This window comes from Chelonia mydas, chromosome 4 (assembly GCF_015237465.2).
Source record: "Chelonia mydas isolate rCheMyd1 chromosome 4, rCheMyd1.pri.v2, whole genome shotgun sequence".
Taxonomy (NCBI): domain Eukaryota; kingdom Metazoa; phylum Chordata; order Testudines; family Cheloniidae; genus Chelonia; species Chelonia mydas.
Window position 1 is genome coordinate 88,369,430 of NC_057852.1, and position 23,558 is coordinate 88,392,987.

A 23,558-nucleotide genomic window follows, 5' to 3' on the forward strand; every position below is an offset into this window, starting at 1 on the left:
GTTGCAAGTATGCTGGGTTGGGTCACAGAGACCCCCTTGGAACTGTCGCCTGACGTGCTGTGAGACTACCTCTGAGCCAGTTTTCCCTGCCAGCTTGGGACTGCAGAACCTTGTCTTGTTGAGCAGGACATGCAAGCTTGCTGCAGACAGACCCAGCTCTGAACCACGTCCCCCAAAAGCTGCAGACTTAATTGAAAACGGCTTAGAAGTGTTCCTGTCTCTAGTACCCAGACACCCAGTACCCAATGGGATCCAAACCCCAAATTAATCAGTTTTACTCTGTATAAAGCTTTTACAGGTTAAATTCATAAATTGTCCGCCCTCTATAACACAGAGATATGCACAGCTGTTTGCTCCCCCAGGCATGTATTACTTGTTCTGGGTTAATTAATAAGCAAAAAGTGATTTTATTAAATATAAAACGTAGGGTTTAAGTGGTTCCAAGTAATAACAGAACAAAGTAAATTACCAAGCAAAATAAAACAAAAACGCGATCATTCACACCCCTGTAGTTACTGTCCTTTGTTCCAGTTTCTTTCAGGCATCTCTTTGCAGGGGAGAGGCTACCTTTTGAGCCAGCTGAAGACCAAATGGAGGGGTTTCCAGGGTCTTTCTCTTGTGGGCGGAAACCCCTTTGTTCTCCTGTGCAAAATCACAGCAACAAGATAGAGCCTGTAGCCACCTGAGCAAGTCACATGTTTCTGAATGATTCAGCTTTTTGCAGGCCGACACCATTGTTTACATGTTAGTTTGAAAGTTCCCAGGAAAGCTCAGATGTGGATTGGGGTCACCCAAAGTCCATTGTCCATTAAGTAAGTGCCCATTCTCAAGAAGCTGACCAACTGCTTCACTGAGGCTACCTAGAATCAAACAAATACATAGCCAATATTCATAACTTCAAATATAAAAATGATACACAGACAGCATAACCAGCAAACTACAACCTTTTCACAGACACCCTACTTGGCCTCCTCTGTACAAGACCTGGTGCAACCATAGGACCTTCATTGTAATAATGTAATAACAAGGTCTCATCAAGATAATCCTGTTCAAATCAGTTGGAACTCTAGACCTGAGAGAAGTATTTGGGGGCTTGGTTTGGTTTCCCCTGCTTCATAGAAAGTAGAGATGAGAGATAACTTAGATTTAATCCAGCAGTTCCAAAAGTTAATACTTTCTAGTGGTCTGAAGCAGTGGTTTTCAGCCAGGGGTCTGGGGCACTGTGGGGGGCCATGAGAAGGTTTCTGGGGGTCCTAAAAGCAGGGCCAGTGTTATACTCACTGGGGCCCAGGGCAGAAAGCCGAAGCCCCACTGCATGGGGCTGAACCCCAGGGCCCTGAGCTCTGTTATCTGGGGCTGAAGCCAAAGCCTGAACAACCTAGCTTTGCTGGGGCTCTGTGGTATGGGGCCCCAGGCAATTGCCCTGCTTGCTACCCCCTAATACCGGCCCTGGCTTTTATATGCAGAAAACCAGTTGTTGTGGCACAGGTGGGCCGTGGAGTTTTTATATCCTGTTTGGGGGGGCCTCTGAAAGAAAAAGGTTGAGAACCCCTGGTCTGAAGTGCTGGCTAGTTACAGGGCTTTCTGGCTGCTTTTATAGCTTCCAGGCTCTTTAATAGAAATGGGAACCTTGGAGGCCTATCAAAACCTAACCAACCTAACCGCATGTCTTAATGGCCACTGTGAGGAGACAGATCTGTCTCCTGGTTTTGGAGCTGCCATCCTTCTGTGGGAGAAGAATATCTGTGGGAGAAAATGCAATAATGAAGAGAAAATAAAAAAGCAAAATCAGTATGCTCCCAAAAGAGCAAAATACATTGTATTAGTAACTAATACTTCTTTCCTAATATTACTATTCGACATAAGCAATCAGTACAATTGCCCCAGGGATGAGATTGTGAATGGGAGGGAAGGTAGTTTATAAGTCTTTTTATAAAAATGGTGGTATGTCCACACGCTGAGAATGGTGGGAAAAAATCCTGAGTCTCCCCTGTAAATGCGATTGTTCTTTCATGTCTCCTAGCACTTTTCCTGTCCAGTTCTAAATGCCTGCAGGAATAGGATTGCCATCGTGTACCATGAACAAGATACTACACCTCTAACCCAATGTAATGCGTTTCTCGGGAGCCAAAAAAATCTTACTGCGTTCTATCAAACTTGCTATGGAGGGCTGGGTAGGGAAGGCCGTGCCTCCCAAAACAGCCTGGCCCCCGCCCCCATCTGACCCCCACCTATTTCCTGCCCTCTGACTGACCCCTGAGAACCTCCAACCCACCCTCCTGCCTGGCCCCCTTAACACGCTGTTCAGAGCAGCGTGTCGAGCCAGACAGGCTGCTGCCATAGGCGCCAACTCTGAGGCTGGAGCACCCAGGAAGAAAAATTGGTGGGTGCAGAACACCCACCGGCAGCTCCCTGTCCCGCGCCAGCTCACCTCTGCTCCGCCTCCTCCCCTGAGCGCGCTGCCACTGATCCGCTTCTCCCCCCTCCCTCTCTCCCTCTAAGGCTTGCCACGAATCAGCTGTTTGGTGTGGCAAGCCTGGGAGGGAGTGGGGAGAAGCAGAACAGTGGCGCGCTCTGGGGGAGGAGGTGGAGTGGAGGTGAGCTGGGGAGGGGAGCGGTTCCTCTGCCCCTACACCCCGGTTACTTGCTGCAGCTCTGTCCCAGCTCACCTCCGCTCTGCCTCCTCGCCTGAACGTGCTGCCACTCCTCTTCCCTCCCAGGCTATACACAGAGTATCATGCACATTGTAGGGAGAGTGGTCACTTTGGATGAGCTATTACCAGCAGGAGAGTGAGTTTGTGTGTGTGTTTTTTGGGAAGGGGGGGGTGTGAGAAAACCTGTATTTGTGCTGGAAATGGCCCACCTTGATTATCATACACATTGTGAAGAGAGTGGTCACTTTGGATGGGCTATTACCAGCAGGAGAGTGAGTTTGTGTGGGGGGGGGCGGAGGGTGAGAAAACCTGGATTTGTGCTGGAAATGGCCCAACTTGATGATCACTTTAGATAAGCTATTACCAGCAGGAGAGTGGGGTAGGAGGAGGTATTGTTTCATGGTCTCTGTGTATATAATGTCTTCTGCAGTTTCCACAGTATGCATCCAATGAAGTGAGCTGTAGCTCACGAAAGCTCATGCTCAAATAAATTGGTTAGTCTCTAAGGTGCCACAAGTACTCCTTTTCTTTTTAGTGATACAATAGCTTCCCTGATAAGGACACCCAAGCACCCACTTGGAAGATGATGAGGCAAGCTGTTAGCTTACTATTCTCCAACCAGTTGCAAATCTTGTTTTGCCAAAGCTGCATATTACCAGATCAAAAGAAAACTAAATAATTAAAAGTGACTTGATTCCTCTGAAGAGTGAGTTGTCAGTGAGCTCTGACAGGGAGACTGTGGAAGAATCTGTAGAGAGATGCTAGGCATGCATATTGTTTACTTTTTTATTTTAGATGCTAAAATGCTTTTGTGATTTTGGGGATGAGGAAGATGATGAGGGGAAGGTTGAATATAGCGCACACCAGGCAAGTGGAGAAACCATTCTCCCGCCAGCCAGGAACTGTTTATCACCCTGGAGACAGTACCCTCCCAACCCAGGTTCCCGGACTTTGAAAGCGGAGAAGGCACCTCTGCTGAGTGTACCTTTGTAAATATAATACATGGTTTAAAAGCAAGCATGTTTAATGATTAATTTGCCCTGAAGACTTGGGATGCATTCACGGCCAGTACAGCTACTGGAAAAGTCTGTTAATGTGGCTGGGGATGGAGCAGAAATCCTCCAGGGACATCTCAATGAAGCAGTCCTGGAGGTACTCCCAAAGCCTTTGCAAAAGGTTTCTGGGAAGGGCAGCCTTATTGCGTTCTCCATGGTAGGACACTTTACCCGCCAGGCCAGTAGTACGTAGTCTGGAATCATTGCATAAGAAAGCATGTCAGTGTGTGGTCCCGGTGTTTGCGGGCATTCAAGCAACGTCTGTTCTTTATCTCTCTGTGTTATCCTCAGGAGCGTGATATCATTCATGGTCACCTGGTTGAAATAGGGGAATTTTATTAAGGGGACATTCAGAGGTGGCCATTCCTGCTGGGCTGTTTGCCTGTGGCTGAAAAGAAATCATCCCCGCTGTTAGCTATGCGGTGCAGAGAGGGGTGAAGTCATCATCCCAGAGAATTGGGTGTGTGGGGGGGTTTAGTTGGGTTTGTGCAGCACGTTAACCCAAAAACATCAGCCCCTCCTTTTAAATGGCCAATGTGTCTTTTTCAATTTTAATCTCCCTTTTTTCCCCTCATGCAGCTGCAAATGTTTCAACTCTGTGACTAGCATCTCTGTCCCAGAGGCTAGTACAGATAAGGTGAAAAAAACGCACTCGCGATGAAACGTTCTTTGAGCTCATGCAGTCTACCCAAACTGAAAGAGCCCAGCAGAATGCGTGGAGGCAGACAATGGCAGAGTCCAGGGAAGCACAAAATGAACGTGAGGACAAGTGGCAGGATCAAGAGAAAAGGTGGCGGCAGCATGATGAAAGGAGGCAGGATGCAATGTTGAGGCTACTGGAGGATCAAACTGATACACTCCGGTGTACAGTTGAGGTGCAGGAAAGGTACAGACTGCCACTGCAGCCCGTGTAACCAACCGCCCTCCTCCCCAAGTTCTGTAGCCTCCTCACCCAGACGCCCAAGAACACGGGGGGGGGCGCTTCGAGGCACCCAACCACTCCACCCCAGAGGACTGCCCAAATAACAGAAGGCTGGCATTCAATAAGTTTTGAATGCAGTGTGGCCTTGTCCTTGACTCCTCCCCCACCCCTTGGCAGTTATCCCCCTATTTGTGTGATGAATTTATAGCCTCTGCAAGCGGTGGTTGGGGGGGAGGGTACTGGGCTTACAGGGAAGTAGAGTGAATCAAGGGGGTGGATTTTCATAAAGGAGAAACAAACAGAACTGTCACACCATAGCCTGGTCGGCCGTGAAACTGAAACATCAAAGCTTCTCTGATGTGCAGCGCACCCTGCTGTGCTCTTCTAACCACCCTGGTGTCCGGCTGTGCATAATCAGCGGCCAGGCAATTTGCCTCAACTTCCCACCCCACCATAAATGACTCCCCCTTACTCCTACAGATATTGTGGAGCACACAGCAAGTAGTAATAACAATGGGAATATTGATTTCACTGAGGTCTAACCAAGTCAGTAAACTGCGCTAGCGTGCTTTTGAACATCCAAATGCACATTCTGCACTTGCTCAGCCTGTAGTTGAACAGATCCTGACTATGGTCCAGGGTGCCTGTGTATGGCTTCATGAGCCAGGGCATTAAGGGGTAGGCTGGGTCCCCAAGGATAACGATAAACATTTCAACATCCCCAACGGTTATTTTCTGGTCTGGAAAGTAAGTCCCTTGCTGCAGCTGTTCATACAGACCAGTGTTCCTGAAGATGCAAGCATCATGTATTTTTCCCAGCCATCCCACATTGATGTTGGTGAAACGTCCCTTGTGATCCACCAGTGCTTGCAGCATCATTGAAAAGTACCCCTTTTGGTTTATGTACTGGCTGCCTTGGTGCTCCGGTCCCAAGACAGGGACGTGTGTTCTGTCTATCGCCCCACCACAATTAGTGGATGGCTTTGCTGCAGTGGGATTCCTTATGACCTGCATATTTCCCAGAGTCACTACCCTTGATTGCAGCAGCTCAGTGATTGCATTGGCTACTTGGATCCATGAACCACCACAGTAGATTTGCCCACTCCAAATTGATTCCCGTCTGACTGGTAGCTGTCTGGTGTTGCAAGCTTCCAGAGGGCTACTGCCACTCGCTTGTGAACTGTGAGGGCTGCTCTCATCTTGGTATTCTTGCACTTCAAGGCAGGTGAAAGCAAGTCACAAAGTTCCATGAAAGTGCCCTTACGCATGTGAAAGTTTCACAGCCACTAGGAATCATCCCAGACCTGTAACACTATGCAGTCCCACCAGTCTGTGCTTGTTTCACGGGCCCAAAATCGGCATTCCATGGCAAGATCCTGCCCCATTGCCACTAGGATGGCCAAATTGCCACGGTCTGTGCTTTGAGAGAAGTCTGTGTCCATATCCTCCTCACTCTTGTCACCGCGCTGCCATCGCCTGCTTTTGCGTGTTCTGCATGATAATGCGCAAAGTGTTTACAATGCTTATAATTGCCACGGTGATCTGAGCGGGCTCCATGCTTGCCATGGTATGGCATCTGTAGGTGAGCAGAGTGCAGGGGAAGCGGTGGTTGGATGACCAGTTTTGCAGACCTACTGCACTATCTGCTGCCAGGACATAACAGCTGAGCAGGCTGCACACTTGCCTTTGTATGGCGAGACAAGAGCAGCTGAGCAGAGTTGCAGCAGAAATAGCCCTGCAAGACCACCAGGAGAGCAGAGTGGCAGCGGAAGCGGTGGATGACGACGGTCATATAGAGGACCTGTGAGGTGGATTCATAGCATCAGAAGAGCAGAGTGGCAGCAGAAGCGGTCATTTGATGATGGTTAGCAGTCCTATTGCACCATCTGCTGAAAGCAGTATGGCGTCCACACAGAAAAAAGGCACGAAACGATTGTCTGCTGTTGCTTTCACAGAGAGAGGGGCAACTGACATGCACCCAAAACCACCCGCGACAATATTTTTGCTCCATCAGGCGTTGGGAGCTTAACCCAGAATTCCAATGGGCGGTGGAGACTGCAGGAACTGTGGGATAGTTACCCACAGTGCAACGCTCTGAAAGTCAACGCTAGCCTTGGTACTGTGGACGCACTCCACCAACATAATGTGCTTAGTGGGGACACACACAATCGACTGTATAAAACTGCTTTCTAAAAAATCGACTTCTATAAATTTGACCTAAGTTCTTAGTATAGATATACCTGTAGGAGTGCCTGTGTTTTAGCAACACTAGCAGTACTCTGCCAAGTTCATGTACCGGACAGTGAACTTGTAAGCATCTGCTTTAATACATGGCCTGACTGATTCCCAGCCTTTGGTTCAGGCCTCAGGTCTTGTACTGTGCCACATGGTCCATGTTCTCTATTACAGTATCTTAATGGATGACCACCATCACAAGAAGCCTCTGTAATGCCAAACATGTTTCCTGTCACAATAGCTATGTAGCATAAACCTCTTCCTAAACTTTCAGGGATCAGAGGTTCAAATCCCAGCAGGATGAACTGTGTTCTTCATTCCTTCCATGGTACATAAATTAAGTAGCATAAAGGTCATTGTGTGTGGGCCTTTGAGGTAACCAAGACTTTAGGGTCCATCTATCAATGTGACTATGAAAGCACCCACAGGACAGCCTACAGGCATAGGGGCTTGTTCCTGTATCTCTAGTGAAACCTCCTCTCCCCCTCCAAAGCAATAGTGTGCTGCATGCATGAAGTTATAAAGCACTATGTCAAGCAAGTTATTTAGCACAGCCATTTTAATTTAGTATCAGCCATGGCATGTAAATTAAAAAAAATCTAGATAGTTAGCATGAGTATACCTACTGGAGAAACCTCTGCATAAAGCAAATTGGAATTTAACAGTTTATTTGTTATTTTAAAAGCATAGGCTATTACATAAGTTGGGAAATTGCATGTTTGTTAGAATCAGTACTGTAATAAAGTTGACCTAATTAAGAACAAGAGTTTCATGGAGGAAAAAGTCATGCTTAGATCTCATCAGTATTTCACTTAACTGTTTATTTCCACCTTCAATTATTTAATGAGAGAGTTTCCTTAGCAACCAACTTCTTCTCCCACTATAAAAATAAGGGAAGAAAGAAGCGCATACACCAAAATTTTCTAAAAATGAAGTCTGCTATGAGATTATCAGAGGCTCTTTAAAGCAGAACGAGTGAAATGGAAAGAATTCATTGTACTCTAACAGAGGACAAAAGGCTTACAAGTCAGTTTTGAACTCATGATTACTACTCTGAGTTAATCTTGTCTGCTGCTGTATAAGGAGCATTATTGTTAACATGAGGACATTGCTTCAGGAAATACTGAATAAGCTAACATCCTATCTTGTGATATGGCTGGCTTTCTTCTATACACTTTTACAACCTCTAATAGGATGGCTGGATGTCCAACTCCATTCCAGAACTGTCTTCCAGTTAGGATTGCAATCTACGGCTGTGTTATTGCTTAGGGAGCACATTTTCATAACTGCAAACAGAACAGCATAAACATTTTCTGTTTTGGATTGGCAGTCCATTCAGTGGAGTTAGTAAATCCAACTTTATCAATAACATTCTGTAGTAATACTGCTAAGGACAACTGATAAATCCAAGTGCAAATTACACTAAACCAGCATTTTGATATTGTGTAGTCTGTAGTTAAAGCAGTATACAAGGACTAAAGCAGAACACAATTCTGAGCAAGTCAAACAACTATCCTGTATGCTTCCATTTATTAAAAAAAACAAGACCAATTGTAGAGGCTATCATCTACCATACAAGATGTATCCTCTTACACAACAAAGGGTTTAAGATTTCCAAGTGATCTACATGAAGATCCTAGCGTGAAGACACTTTTGCACATGGCACTATTTTTTATATAGTTTGCATTACTTTCCTTTTAACAAGTTATTTATAAGGTGCATTCTCTAAGTTTTTTGTCAGCCTGCTTCAAGGAGATCCACGTATTCAACATGCTTGAGCGCAGTTTGGCCCACACCAAGTGGTTATTTAATCCAAAAATCTCAGCAGCAAACTGGGCAGCTCCTTCGGGTGAGAGTATAGTAGGACAGCCAAGACCTGTTGTAGAAGAAGAAAAAAATCGAATCTGTTATCAAAACAGGATTTACAATGATCCTAAAAATTACTAACAAGTAATTTTTCAGGCCCTGATGGTTACTGCAGGATTTATTATTTTACTTTGTCCAGTCTAATTTAAAAAAGGTAAAGCATAAGCAACCTCAATAACCCTAAAGATCCTCGCCTTACTCCTTCATTCCTAAACAAGACAAGATGGCCAGTTTTCAACTGACACAGTTTCAACATGCCCCAAACCTCTCTGCATATTTGAAGAAAGTGGAATTCCCTTGCCTTTGATGATTTTCAAAAAAAAAAATCTGCCCCATATGTATAGTTTAGCCTAGTGGTTCTCAGACCAACCCCCCCATATAAGAACCTTGCGACCCCCCAGTTTGAGAACCCCTTAGCCTCTCTCAATCATTGTTGCCAGTAGTTATAGCAACATTGAATAAGTCAGCATATACCTTGAAATCTGAGTAGACTACTGAATGTATACAGAGGACTGTTCAGTGCCTAAGAAAATGCAGTTTTTAATTTCAAGCTACATGCACCTTTAGGACTGATGCAGTTTCACAGCCAAGTAATTCTTTCAACATTAAAGCATCACAGAAAGGCTCTTTCAGTTTTATATGATCAGTTGCTAGGTTAACAAACATACTAAAGCAGTTTCATGAAGGTAAAACATAAAAATAAGTCTCAAGCTGAGTTGTTTTTTTTTTTTTTAAAGATGTCTCATGAATTCCAGTACCTATTTTAAACGTTAGTTGTTTGAGTGAGACTATAATGAAAGTTAAGTTTACCCCTCCTTCATTTTCTACGGCTCCACCTCCATCTGTACCAGGAAACTGAAATGTTACTGTCAAAAGGATTTACCCCTCCAAACCCTCTTCAGCAGTGGCTGAACTGACAATATAAATGGGTCAAAGGCATTTTCAGCACTGCTGAATTTGGCAGATGTGTCCAGTATTAAAAAAAATGGGGGGCTAATTACTACAAGAATGTAACTACAGATGCCATAGGTCAACATGACGCTTCTTACCACTGGGCAGTCTAAGAGAAGACCAGACATCCTGAGCACCCCAATCGGCTGAGAGAGGAGGACAGCTGACAACTGGATATGACGTGTTACCAGACAGCACTGGTCCCAAGCCATTGCTTCTGCCAGCTACCGCCACAAACACAGTAGGGATTCCATCACCTAACACACACACACGAGCATTAGCAAGTAAATATCAAAAACGTGGGGGGGGGGGGGGGAGAGAGAGAGAGAGATTTATACATTTTTCCTTTCCCCCACCTGCTTTCATGCAAAGGCTCTGTGTCTAAATACCTCCCCCCTGCAAACACACACCCCTTTTTTTGAAATTCTTTTTACAAGTCAGTTAAGTTTTACTGTTGCTCAGATTTCTCTTTTTTGGAATACAATGTTGTAATTCCCTATAGTAATATTCAGTAACTATCAGTCACTGCTCTTGTTACACCATCTACAGAAGTAGCATATGAGGGGCAACTCATACATCGAACTCCTTTCTCAAACAGGGGAAGAAAACTTTCAAGATTCATGATAATGGTGCGTACTGGCCATTTCTTAATGGAAACTGTTGAATCACTGGATTCTTTATTAATTAAAAACTTTGGCCTGTTGCAACAAAATTTGTAAATATTAGTTCTGCAAAGTTCAATATCAGGGCCTCTAAATAACATCTGAAAAATCTGTGCTTGCCCACACTGTGTCCCCAACTCCCATATCTACATGCACAGAGTGTACAATGGTGCATGGAAGTACCTACATGTCCATGCAAGCACAGGTCTGCAGGAGCAACAAGTGAAATTACTCCTTATGTTCAGTCCAGGCACATGGTTTTTTAATAAAATCTAAGGGTTTTTTGGTACAGAGTACTAGTGTCCACCCCATTATTCATTGTTTTCTATTCTGTGGGCATCACAAGATATGGTTTTCCACCCAGCTGCAGTGTGCAAAGGGCAGCCAGTGGTGTGGTCCAAAAAAGATGACATTAGATGAAGGGGAGACTTAAGTTTTAGCAGCTGGCATTTTTTCTCCAGAATAAGAAGTGGCAATGTATGTGGACATAGCAGGACACTGCAGTAATCCAAGATGTTGAGATGATCAGGGCCTGAGAAAGCATTTTAGCTGTTGGGATAGAGAGGAAGGCAAGATTTTTGGGGAGAAAGAAGCCGTTAGACTTAGTCAGGTCTGGATGTGGGAGAAGGAGCAGCTGACGATGAAACAGGTGATGATACAGAGTACCATTTATAAAGTTTGCAGACAATACCAAACTGGAAGGGGTTGCAAGGGCTTTGGAGGACAGGATTAGCATTCAATGACAATCCTTGACAGATTGGAGAAATGGTCTGAAATAAACAGGATGAAGTTCAATAAGGACAAATGCAAAGTACTATACTTAGAAAGGAATAATCACAAATACAAAATGGGAAATGACTACCTAGGAAGGAGTCCTGCAGAAAAGGATCTCAGTGTTACAGTGGATCACAAATGAAATGAGTCAAATATGTAATTTTGCTGCAAAAAACACCTCTCCCCCAATTCTGTGATGTATTGGCAGAAGCGTTTTAAGCAAGACAAAAAGTATTAATTCTTCCACTCTACTCAGCACCGACATGGCCTCAACTGTAACACTGTGTCCAGTTCTCGGTATCACAAATTGGAGAAAGTCTAGGGGAGAGCAACAAAAATGATTAAAGGTCTAGTAAACATGACCTATAAGGAAAGACTGAAAAAACAAACAAACCTGGGTTTGTTTAGTTTGGAGGAGAGAAGACTGAAGGGAGACATGATAAGTCTTCACGTACGTAGAAGGTGGTTATAAAGAAGAGGGCGATAAACTTCGTGCACAGTTTGTGGCAAAGTTCTCAGGAATCTGAAGAACTCTAGTTATTGGCGCTAAACTTAATACATGACTATTCAGGGTTTACCTTCATACTCTGCCTTGATCCTCAGAGTTTCATCGGGCCCTTTGTGAGCAGATGTCACTCGTAGCTCACAAGGAATTCCAAAGTTCGCACATGCCTTTTTAATTTTTTCGCAGTGGCCAAGATCAGAAGATGATCCCATCAACACCACAACTCTACCATGGCTCTTTGTTTTCAGCAGCAACTGGAGTGGAAAGAAAGGAAAATGAACCACAGAACTTGAACAGAGTACACAAGATTGTCAATTTCTACACAGATTACAGTTAATATTAACAGGGGTACCTCCACTCTTTCTGCAACCCATTCAAAGTTTCTTTTAACCATCTGAAGCGCTTCAGGAGTCACTTCTTTTAGATCACGGTAAGACTGAAATACACAGATAGCAAGTTATTCCTGATGTTCTATTTGGAAGTGTGATGGTCAATCATTTTGCTCTTAAATATTCAACCAGGTGCAACCATTCTACTGTCAGAGGCTAGAGAAATTTATGCCACCTTTCAAACACCTGTTTCTTGAAATATATATATTCTACAATAGATTCTTCCCCATGAATTGAGGCCAACATGACATCAAGAGAATCCCGACATCTCAAATTTTGAGCCATTAGCTCCAGCAAGCACTATTGTCCACCACATTATAGTAGAGTCACAGCACCCTCTACTTCAGTCAATTCCTTTCTGAGAGAAAACTCAACTTCAGTGCTTGGTTGCCTCAGCCATGATGTGTTAGCTAGCCCTCTCATGCCCAACTGAAGTCAGTTGGAGGCTTCCATGCAAATATACACCATGCAGCTTTGGCATGTTAATTTTAATTTGGAAGCAGAGCTTCAATCACAGGACAGCAACTGCAGTAAAGTACAGCCAACACCTAACAAAAAAAAGTAAACGCCAAAGTTATAGTAATGGTGGATTACCACCACACCAGCAATTTGCTCAGAAGCAAATATAGTTGTATATTTGTAGTATAACAGCTGAAATGAGTGAAGAGGAAACACCATAATTTTTTATTTCATTCAGTTTTTAAAGGAAGCGGACCTAATGCTGCTTTCCAGTTTTAATTTGTTAGTAATAGCACTGGAACACTACTGTATCTTGGATTATCATAGACATAGGTTATGGCTTGTGCCTACTGGAGAGAGTCTACAGTATTAGTGGAAGTGACTAAAACCACAGAAGTTCCACGAAAGCAGCATTCAATGCAGCTAAGATGGTGCCCCACAATGGACTCAGCCTAGGATAAACCACAAATGTTTGTTCCAGGCAACAAACATCTGTGGACTGTCTAGACTTGTGGCTCTTGACCTTTCCAGACTACCGTACCCCTTTCAGAAGTCTGATTTGTCTTGTGTACCCTAGAGTTTCACCTCACTTAAAAACAAAATCAGACAAAAATAGAAAAGTGTCGCAGCACACTATTACTGAAAAAATGCTTACTTTCTCATTTTTTACCATATAATTACAAAATAGATCAATTGGAATATAAATATTGTACTTACATTTCAGTGTACAGTATATAGATCAGTATAAACAGTCCTTGTCTGTATGAAATTTTAGTTTGTACTGACTTCATTAGTGCTTTTTATGTAGCCTGTTGTAAAGCTAGGCAAATATCTAGATGAGCCGATGTACCCCCAGGGGTATGTGTACTCCTGGCTGAGAACCACTGGTCTAGACCAGCAATTACATCAATGTTAGTTATCAGTTAAACTGAGTTAATACAGGACAAACTTTGGCCTAGACAAATCAAGAGGCTCTAAAGGAGAAACTTGGGACCCATTGGTGAGCCAATTTTCATCTTCATGGCATGTTTCTGACTTCTAGTACTTTATAAGTGTGTGTCTGTGTTATTCAATTATTTGACTAATTCACACTCAAGGAGTACATTTTATGCAAGAAGTTCTGGAGATCTTAACATTATACACAAGGCACTATGATAACACCAGAAAATATTGCAGGAATTCCTATTAACGACACAGGCATCCTTAAGGACTTGATTCTGTTGCCATTAAAATCAATGGAAGTTTTGCCATTGACTTGAACAGGATCAGAACCTAAATGCTTTGTGGCCTACCTTACATAAGCATAGACTGCCAAGGAAAGCAGCTCACAGCAGTTGCTTGAATGCTGTCCACACAGCCCCCCCGCCCCACCCTTCCCCACTAAAATGAGATGTAGTTTTGTTTTTTAAACAAAATGCTAATAGTATTACCTGTTTGTCCTTCTGCTGGCTTCGGTCTCCTGACGGCCACAGTCTCCAAGAATCATTATCAATAACATCAGCAAGGACAATCTCTTTTGTAGTTATATTAACACCAAACTCAATCTAGCAAAATTAAACAAGAGCCGTAAAGTAGCATCAAAAACTTATTCCACTACTTGCAGAACCATATCTACAAGACAGATTTTTTTCTTATACCTTCATGTCTACAAGAGTGCAGTTCTGGGGTAACCAAGATTTTTCCAGTATCTCAAAAATTGCCTGTGTAGAGTGGGCCATAATATCCACCTCGGTTTGGCCAATAGTAAGTCCAGCAAAGCAGAACTTGGCTTCAATTAGTTGCTCCTCAGACCATTGTGGATCATTAGCAGCATCATCCTGAGAATGAAGTAAAATAAACGTGCATAGAATAAGATCAGTTAATGACAATTACACCAGACTTGAGTTAGATTAAAAGAAAGCCTAACAAACAGTGAAGAGAACAATTTGAAATCCAATATCAGGCAGGTTTTGTGGCTTTAAATTGATATTTGATAAGTCCTAGCAAGATTTTTTAATCACAACAGTACTGAGAAATCCAAGCTGCAAGACTTTTACTACCTTAAGATAACTTGAAAAAAGCATTACTTACTTGAACATAAAGTCTGGAAGGTGCATCAGAGAAGTGAGTTCAAGACAAAGCTTTAACTATTTTTCAGTCAATCGTCCACAAAACTTCTAATTTGGTAAATGTTTCTAGAAACGCTGTTAAATCCTAAAGGATTAGCTAGTTACACCACTCATACTTTAGCAGACAGCAGTGGAGGGGGGGTGGGGTGTCTATATTTATTTTATCTCCACTGTATGCGGTATAAAAATAATAAACTGCAACACTGTATGCCTTTCAACTCTAATCACCACTTAACCTACAAATCTGGACTGGACTACAGAGAGTTCAGTTTTAACGAATTCCAAGAGGACTTTCACTGCTAGTATTTAATCAAGTAATGCAAGTTTGACTCTAAATGTTATTCTCAACCTGCTTATTTGGAGGCAGTCAGCACATTACACTAAGACTACTTGACCTGTATTTTTAAGTCACTTTTCAAGAGTTCTTTTAATCTTGAATTGGACAGAAGTTGCTGTATGAAAACAACTGTTGTAAAATCTTCAAGTATAGATTTTGCCAGAGCATGCAGTGAATACAACCTATTTATTATACAAGATGCATGGTTATCATCTGCTTTCGGAAGGGAATGCCCCTGTATATTGCTGAAACACCAGGATGGTTACTGGTTAGGTCCTTTCATGCTCTCCTCCAATTGGGGGAAAGGTGACAAGAAAAAAAAAGAGAGACTCTCAGTTTCACAAGGATACCACTTCAGAGTTTTAGCCATGTTTTCCCCTCAGAGGGAAGAAGTTAGCAACCTCCTGAAGTGGCCAGCGTGCAAGGAAATAGATCACAGTCCCTTGGGGAAAGGGACAGTCCCTGCCCATTCGCCATCCAGCCCCAAGGCAGCTACTCTGTTTCGAACCTCTCTGCTACTGAGTACCCCTGAATATCACTGAAGAGTCAGAATAGTTATTAAAGACTGGTCACTCTCCTCTCTGCTCCATTTCTCTCTCACCCTCACCCCCCAACATACCCCTACCAGCTTGCAGAACTCTGTAATGCTCCCTAACCAAACTCAGCTTGCTTTTGTCCCTTTCAGCAGCATAAGAGAAGAGGTCCCAATGTTTCCATGCTATTAAGATTGTTCAAAAATGCTGAATACAGAGACCGTCATCCGCTGAATGCCTGGGGTTACCAGTAAATTTACTCAAATCAGACACTACATATACCAAAAGGACTTCATCAGCAAAGTACTTCTAGGACAAGGATCAAGCCAACATCAGAAAGATAAAATGTTGATGCTCTGAAATGTGTAGCACTCTTCCAATAATACTTTTTCCCACCCCTTCTGCTTACAGTCCAACCAGAAGGTTTACCCTCCGACTCCCTACCCCCAGAGTGGGACCTCCTCTCTAAACAGGCCAGTCCCTGGAGAGATACATCCTTATCTTGTCACAATGGTAGTGGGGCCGTGACCCCACACCCTTCTATAAGGATGCTGAGGTTTCCTTTAGTTGATGGCTCACATGATGTGTAGTTAACTGACATGATCTTGTCATATTAAGAACTGAGACAAAACTCCCTGTATAAAGTCACCATTCCCCAACAGGATTAGCATGGACTGCTGTACATGTACAGCAGAATAAACCCTTCTGAGTTTCCTGCATCACCTCACTTCCGCTATGCTCCCAAACCCTGCCAACACAAGAATGAAAATCACGCATGAACTCCCTTTGTTACTTTATCATGTTACATTTGTTTAATGGTGTAGGTATGCTGTGGCAGCTTAAGTGATATAAGGAAGGACAAGAGAAAAAGTTCATAACATGGACAACATTTTAACAGATTATCTCGTGAACCACCTCCTCTCTTACTCACTATTATGCATGCTGTCTTCCCATTTGTGATCACAAAGGTCTCCTTCCCTCCTCATTTACCTCACACCCATTTCAATTACAGCAATAGTTTACATCGAAGAGTAACAAACAGAGAGTGCTTAATGCATTTTTAGCTGTTCTGTAATGAGATTTAAATGCTGGAAATGAGTCTGCACTATGTGACCAGCCAGCTTTCTGATCTAGTTTGAGAATCTCTGATCTAAGAGAATATTCAAGAAAGACATTTTAGAAATGTTTGCAAAATACAGTATCAATACTAGTTTTTAAAAATCCATCAATAAGTAGTTTCATTTCAGTTTAAAGGGACATTTGTCATCCTAAAAAATACACTTGTCTGAAAGTGTTATATTTATAGCTGCTATAATTATATTTCTTTTCACCCTTTGTTTGCCAGTCAGTTTCATTATTTTTTCAGTAGGATCAATTAGCCAGTTTCAGATTTGTATGGATCTTGCATGCAGCAATAAGGATAGCAAACACACAAACAGAAGTGCAAAAACCACAAAAACTGACAGAAGTCAGTTTCAGGCACTAACCCTGCTCCTGTGTTCAGCTTATTTTGTAAAATAATGGGCATCAGGTTTAAAACAAATAAAAGGAAGTTCTTCTTCACACAGCGCACAGTCAACCTGTGGAACTCCTTGCCTGAGGAGGCTGTGAAGGCTAGGACTATAACAGGGTTTAAAAGAGAACTGGATAAATTCATGGAGGTTAAGTCCATTAATGGCTATTAGCCAGGATGGGTAAGGAATGGTGTCCCTAGCTTCTGTTTGTCAGAGGGTGGAGATGGCTGGCAAGAGAGAGATCACTTGATCATTACCTGTTAGATACACTCCCTCTGGGGCACCTGGCATTGGCCACTGTCAGTAGACAGGATAGTGGGCTCGATGGACTTTTGGTCTGACCCAGTATGGCCATTCTTATGTAAAAATGATGCTATTTCAGGTGGACGGTTACCTTTAACACATTGCCTTCTTTTGTTTAATAGTTACAGTTTTACTCACCTTGTAAAACATCTCAATTTTGGGTGGGTAAAACTTATATCCTTCCTTGACACCAGGGTTTCTTTTCAGGAAAGATCCAGTAGCAATTCTTCTGCACACCCATTCAATTGGAATCATTTCACATTGAGCTGCTATGAACGCGGTGTCGCTATGTTTTCTGACAAAAGCAGTTTTGATTCCTAAATGTAAAAAAAGAAAACTCAGTTTACTCTGTGCATATCTATGAGTGAAATGAGAACTGCGACCAGCTTGGCGTATAGTTGATCAAACAGAAAATTATTTCATCAGAAGATCCCTTTTCTCAAAGACCTTTATGTGTTGTTCTGTAGCTACAATATACCTAAGATGATTACTTCCCAAGTGAGAGGCCTTAAATAATTAGGACAAACACAAAATGGTCTCAGTCCAGAAAGCACTCACTTCCCCAATTCCGTCCAACAAAATACACAGTACATTATAGAGAGCCTTAGAAACCAGTTTGTAGTGCATTTTCAGAACTTGTTTAAAATCACTTTGCAATAGAACACTTTTTCCTGATCACGCTATAGATCAGTGGTGTTCAATCTTTTTTCATTTGCGGATCCCTAAAAAATTTCAAATAGAGTTGTGGACCCTTTTGGAAATTTTAGATAAAGTCTGCAGACCCCCAGGTTCAAAACCACTGCTATAGATAACCTAAGTCAATGCTCCTAATGGATGCCTTCCCATTTTCATCTTTCTGCTAGTTTATGTCCTTATGTTAGAGTCACAGTGGGCAGATGTCATGAAGGGCAGGGCTGTCCCTACCAATTATGGTGCCCTACGCAGACTGAGCACCTGCTCCCCCCCACGGAGGGTCTGGGCTGCGCTCAAGGCCTGCAGGGCCGGGGACGCAGAAGCTGTGGGGGGCCCCACAGCAGCCCGGGGGATTAGCGGGGGCCCTGATGCCAGCAGCAGGAAGTGGAACGACCCAGCCCGCTCCTCCTGCCCCAGCTGAGTTGCCTGGGTGGGGTGGAGGAAGGGACCGCCCCCCATACTCACCGGTAGCAGGAAGTGGAGCGACCTGGCCCCAGCCGTGTTGCTTGGGAGGAGGGGGAAGGACCGCCCCCCACACTCACCAGCAACGGGAAGCAGAGCGGAGCGGGCTGGGGCTGGATTGCTCCGCTTCCTGCTGCTGCCAATGAGTGTGGGGTCAGGCCTGACGCTGGTGCAGGCCCCCTGCTAATCCTCCGGGCTGCGTCTATTGCTGGGGGAAGAGATGGAATGGAGGTGGGCCAGGAGTGGAGACTAAGAGGCAGAGCAGAGGGAATTGTTCTGGGCCCCACCCCCCTTTAGGGATGGCCCTGCCCCTTGCAGTGGGCACAGCCTGCCGGGGGGGGGAGGGGGAGGGGGGGGGAGGGCGCAGCGGCAGCCAGGTGATAGGGCTGGCTGCTGGTGCTGCCGCGTATGCAGCACGCAAATGACTAGGGCGCCATGAAATTTGGGGCAATTTTGATTATGATGTGGCCCTCCTCTCCTACTCCAGTTCCAAAACCTCCACCCTTTTTAGCTATGCCAAGCCAACTGTAAGGTCCCTGATTTAGGATCCGCCAAAGGCAAAGTAGCCAGTATCTGGTAAATCCATTCCAATTCTGAACAATTTCAAACTTTTTTGTTGCTCTGAACTGTGCTGTATGTGGTGATTTTTGGTCCTATTTGACAGTAAGGCTTCACTCACAAAGCAAAGTTAAAGTCCAGTCAACAATCTTTTACAGCGTTATTGTACTTCACAAAAGGCAACCAATATATACTTTAAATGAAGCAATTTTAGGATTACAGGACTGATTTCTAGAGCTAGATTAATGTAACCTTGTCAATCTTTCTTGAGCTTAAAGGTGGGTGTGTTGTTTGTTTAATATTTTCAGGATTACAGATTGACTGCCTCTGCTGACAACGAATTAAAAAACATACAACAAAGAGTTTGAAGACAGTTAATAGGTAACGAATCAAGTGTAGCTGTGTTAATTGATTTTAAGTCAGGAGATAACAAGTAGGGCCAAAAGAGGATACTCTCCTTTGTGGTCAAACAAGATGTTTAAGATTCAGTGTCTACACTGGTGTCCAGTTTGGTTTAAACGCATCATCTGATGCGGTGCAATCAAACTGTAAACTGAAATTAAAAGGGACTTGATGGGCAGAATAACCACAATGTCCATCTCAGCTGCTTCTGCTGCTCTTCTTTTTCCTGAATGTGTATTTTAGAGCTGCTATTCTTAGCTCACAAGAACTGCAAGTCAAATTTTGTTTCTATCAGAAGAGTGGAAGAAATTAACAGATGTCTCCTCTTATACACACAGCTTTTGTATCACCTGTGGACTTTGAAAGAAACTCTAGTTCAGAAGAGTTATGCAAAGTAAATAAATTACACCCCCGCCCCCCCAAAAGCATTAACATGACCTGTCAATTGTGGTAGTTAGATTGGTCAACTGGTGACTGAGAAACCAAGGATACTTTTGCTTAGACTTCTAGTGCATATCCAGGTCAGTTTAGTAAGGGGATGTTTTCTAATTCCTAATGAATGAAGCAGTCACTGGGTTTTTTTTTTTTTTTTTTTTTGGAATGATTAAAGTAGTGATCTTGCAAACACTACCAGACATAGCATTTTGTACCCTTTATAGCCCAGTTTACTTTAGGTAAAGGTGTCTGAAACACGTAAGTGACCTATGACCCTAAGTCACTTAGGGCTGTCAAGCTATTTAAAAAACCAGATTGCATGATTAAAAAAAATGGAGCATGCAATTAACTGTGCTGTTAAATAACAGAATACCATTTATTTAAATATTTTGGACGTTTTCTACATTTTCAAATATATTGATTTCAGTTACAACACGGAATACAAAGAGTACAGTTTTCACTTTATATTTTTGATTACAAATATTTTCACTATAAGAAAAAAAAGTATTTTTCAATTCACCTAATACAAATACTATAGTGCAATCTCTATCATGAAAGTTGAACTTACAAACGTAGAGTTATGTACAATAACTGCATTCAAAAAACAACATAAATCTTTAGAGCCTACAAGTCCATTCAGTCCTACTTCTTGTTCAGCCAATCGCTTAAACAAGTTTACATTTGCAGGAGATAATGCTGCCAGCTTCTTGTTTACAATGTCACCTGAAAGTGACAACAGAGATTCACATGGCACTGTTGTAGCAGGCATTGCAAGATATTTACGTGCCAGATGCGCTAAAGATTCACATGTCCCTTCATGCTTCAACCACTATTCCAAAGGACTTGCATCCATGCTTATGATGGGTTCTGCTCAATAACCATCCAAAACAGTGCGACCGGGCGCATGTTCATTTTTAATCATCCGAGTCAGATGCCACCAACAGAAGGTTGATTTTTTTTTATTGGTGGTGGTTCAGGTCCTGTAGTTTCTATATTGGAGTGTTGCTCTTTTAAGATTTCTGAAAACATGCTCCATATGTCATCCCTCTCAGATTTTGGAAGGCACTTCAGATTCTTAAACCTTGGGTTGAGTACTGTAGCTATCTTTAGAAATCTCACATTGGTACCTTCTTTGCATTTTGTCAAATCTGCAGTGAAAGTGTTCTTAAAAACGAACAACATGTGCTGGGTCATCATCCAAGACTGCTATAACATGAAATATATAACAGACTGCGGGTAAAACAGAGAAGCAGACATACTATTTTCCCCAGAGTTCAGTCACAAATTATTTAATACATTATTGTTTTTAGCAAGTGGCATCACTATGGAAGCATGTCCTCTGGAATGGTGGACAAAGCATGAAGGGGCATATCAATATTTAGCCTATCTAGCATGTAAATACCTTGCAATGCTGGCCACAAAAGTCGCAGGTGACATTGTAAACAAGAAGTGGGCAGTATTATCTCCTGCAAATGTAAACAAACTTATTTTTCTTAGTGACTGGCTGAACAAGAAGTAGGACTGAGTGGACTTGTAGGCTCTAAAGATTTACATTGTTTTGTTTTTGAGTGCAGTTATGTAACAACAAAAATCTACATTTGTAAGTTGCACTTTCATGATAAAGAGACTGCACTACAGTACATGTATGAGGAAATTGAAAAATACTATTTATCATTTTTACAGTGCAAATATTTATAACAAAAATACAAAGTGAGCACTGTACATTTTGTATTCTGTGTTACAACTGAAATATTTGAAAATGTAGAAAACATCTACAAATATTTAATAAATTTCACTTGATATTCAATTGTTTAACAGTGTGATTAACACTCCGAGTAATTTTTCGGAGTTAATTGTGTGAGTTAACTGCGATTAATCAACAATCCTAGCCCTTTTGAAAACATTACCCTCTATTTTTATTCAACAGGATTACTCAATGTTGCATCTGCAAGACAAGACTTTTTTTTTTTTTTAAACTAAAAATCTTAAAGAGAAATCCCAGAACCTTTACACTTTCATTAACAGTTAAAACAGAATAAAGAGCCATGCTCTCACCCAAAGTATTTCCATATGAGAGAGATTAATGAGGATCGATGTTTAGTTTTTTTTTAAAAATCTGCAAACACAATTATGAAAGATCTTATAATATTCAAACTTGAGTTAATAAGGTACTGATTATGCAGTTTTAAGTGCTAAGCAACTAAAATCAAGTTATTTGTATTACAGTAGTGCTTCAGAGCCCTAATCAAGAAAGCATGGGTTTATTTTTAAATGTATGGTATATGCTTGTCAAAAAGACATTTGAGAAAAGTGCACCTAAGCCCTATGAAGGAAATTATGAATTATTTTTTATAAGTCTAATACACTAAAGTAAATTTGAAGAACTTTCTCAAAATAATTTACTTGACAGTAATTATTTGAAGGAAAGGCAGAGCATTTAAATCATTTACCTGCTGTAAAACAAGCAAGGATTAATACCATTTTTACAGATTAGGTACCAACTCGTTAAGTGACCTAAATTGCACAGGATGAAGTTCTGGCCCTACTCAAGTTCATGGAAGTTCTGCTGTTGATTTTGAAGGGGCGAGGATCTCATCAATAGTCTTCTACAGCATGAAAAGGTAAGCCATTTTTGAAGCCTCAAAAATAATCTTAAGATTCTCAATTCATCTCAGTATCCACCATGTGCTACATCATAAACTCTGCAAAATAAAATAGCTTCTTCACAGCTACCTGTAAAGTATTTGGCACACTTTTTATGCCACAAACAATAAACAGTCTTTGAAAGTGATATGGCAGACACTGAGAAAACAAGCACATTTAATGAAGTTTATCCATCTTCATTTTTATTATGGTTTAAAGTTTTGCTTCTAAATGCAGTCTTTGGTACGGTCACTGACCAGCAGTAGTAATTTCCAGACAAATGTGTGGAATAAGAGCTTAATGCCAAACTCTCACTATCTGCTTCTAACCTGGGAGTTGAAAAGGAGCATGAGGTGGTTGGTGAGGAGGAAAGAGAATGGTGCCCAGGAAGACAGCAATAATGCATATGGAAGCTTTTTGGGGCTGGGGGAGGACTTCAAATATGATAAATTAAATTTTAATTTAGTAACCTAAATCAATAATCTTAGATTACTCTCTGGGACACTGATATAAGGACATTTACTGAAGGCAGTCAGTTACAAAACCTAGGTGAACTAACATTTACACCTTCTCAGACAGTCGTATCACACCATAAGACTCACCATATATAACAGAACACAAATGCATCTATTTTACCTTTGAAATACTTACCAGAGTCATGTAGCAGCTGAAACACACAGCTAGTTGTTGCATTGGAAATTGCTGCCTTTCCTTCCATGTGATCCTTCCTAGCTGCATTTCCTGCTGTTATTTGGTCTTTTGATTGCATCATCACACATCCTGCGAGATCTGGCAACTCATAGACTTCTTTTGTTTTACCTTCATTAATTTTTTTACCAAGTTTAAGTTCTAGAGAAATAAAGTTAATTTCTAAAATTAAATTTTTGGACAAATTATTATTTTTGGCAAATCATACATACAAGTACATTTTGGGAAACAGAGATAGCATACTGCTTCTGGTCTTTAAACTAACTAACGAACTAACTGACTGACAATGCCCCAACATTCAAGTTTTCTTCAATGAGTATAAAGGAACATTTAAAGCCCATCTAGAAAACTGGTAGAAAAGGAAAACTTTAGTTCCAACAGCACACACAA

The 23,558-nt window shown here is 42.1% G+C and overlaps 1 protein-coding gene and 1 long non-coding RNA gene across 7 annotated transcripts in view; one reads left to right on the forward strand and one right to left on the reverse strand.

The window, feature by feature from the left end:
- The first annotated feature begins 4,565 nt into the window (after nucleotides 1-4,565).
- LOC119566121 lies at nucleotides 4,566-23,112 on the forward strand. Its single transcript, XR_006290783.1, has 3 exons — nucleotides 4,566-4,595; nucleotides 19,289-19,361; nucleotides 21,745-23,112. It is a non-coding gene; the product is annotated as an uncharacterized LOC119566121 (long non-coding RNA).
- The window catches only part of PAICS (phosphoribosylaminoimidazole carboxylase and phosphoribosylaminoimidazolesuccinocarboxamide synthase), a 61,065-nt gene continuing 45,175 nt past the window's right edge, over nucleotides 7,669-23,558 (reverse strand). For all 6 annotated transcript variants that reach the window (XM_037897706.2, XM_037897705.2, XM_037897707.2 and 3 more), the window contains 8 exons: nucleotides 23,112-23,309; nucleotides 17,406-17,584; nucleotides 14,110-14,289; nucleotides 13,903-14,016; nucleotides 11,977-12,060; nucleotides 11,698-11,878; nucleotides 9,782-9,940; nucleotides 7,669-8,742 (listed from right to left, as the gene is read on the reverse strand). In XM_037897706.2, coding sequence (XP_037753634.1) covers nucleotides 8,576-8,742; nucleotides 9,782-9,940; nucleotides 11,698-11,878; nucleotides 11,977-12,060; nucleotides 13,903-14,016; nucleotides 14,110-14,289; nucleotides 17,406-17,584; nucleotides 23,112-23,309 — 1,262 coding nt within the window. In that variant the 3' untranslated portion in view covers nucleotides 7,669-8,575. The remainder of the gene's footprint in view (nucleotides 8,743-9,781; nucleotides 9,941-11,697; nucleotides 11,879-11,976; nucleotides 12,061-13,902; nucleotides 14,017-14,109; nucleotides 14,290-17,405; nucleotides 17,585-23,111; nucleotides 23,310-23,558) is intronic.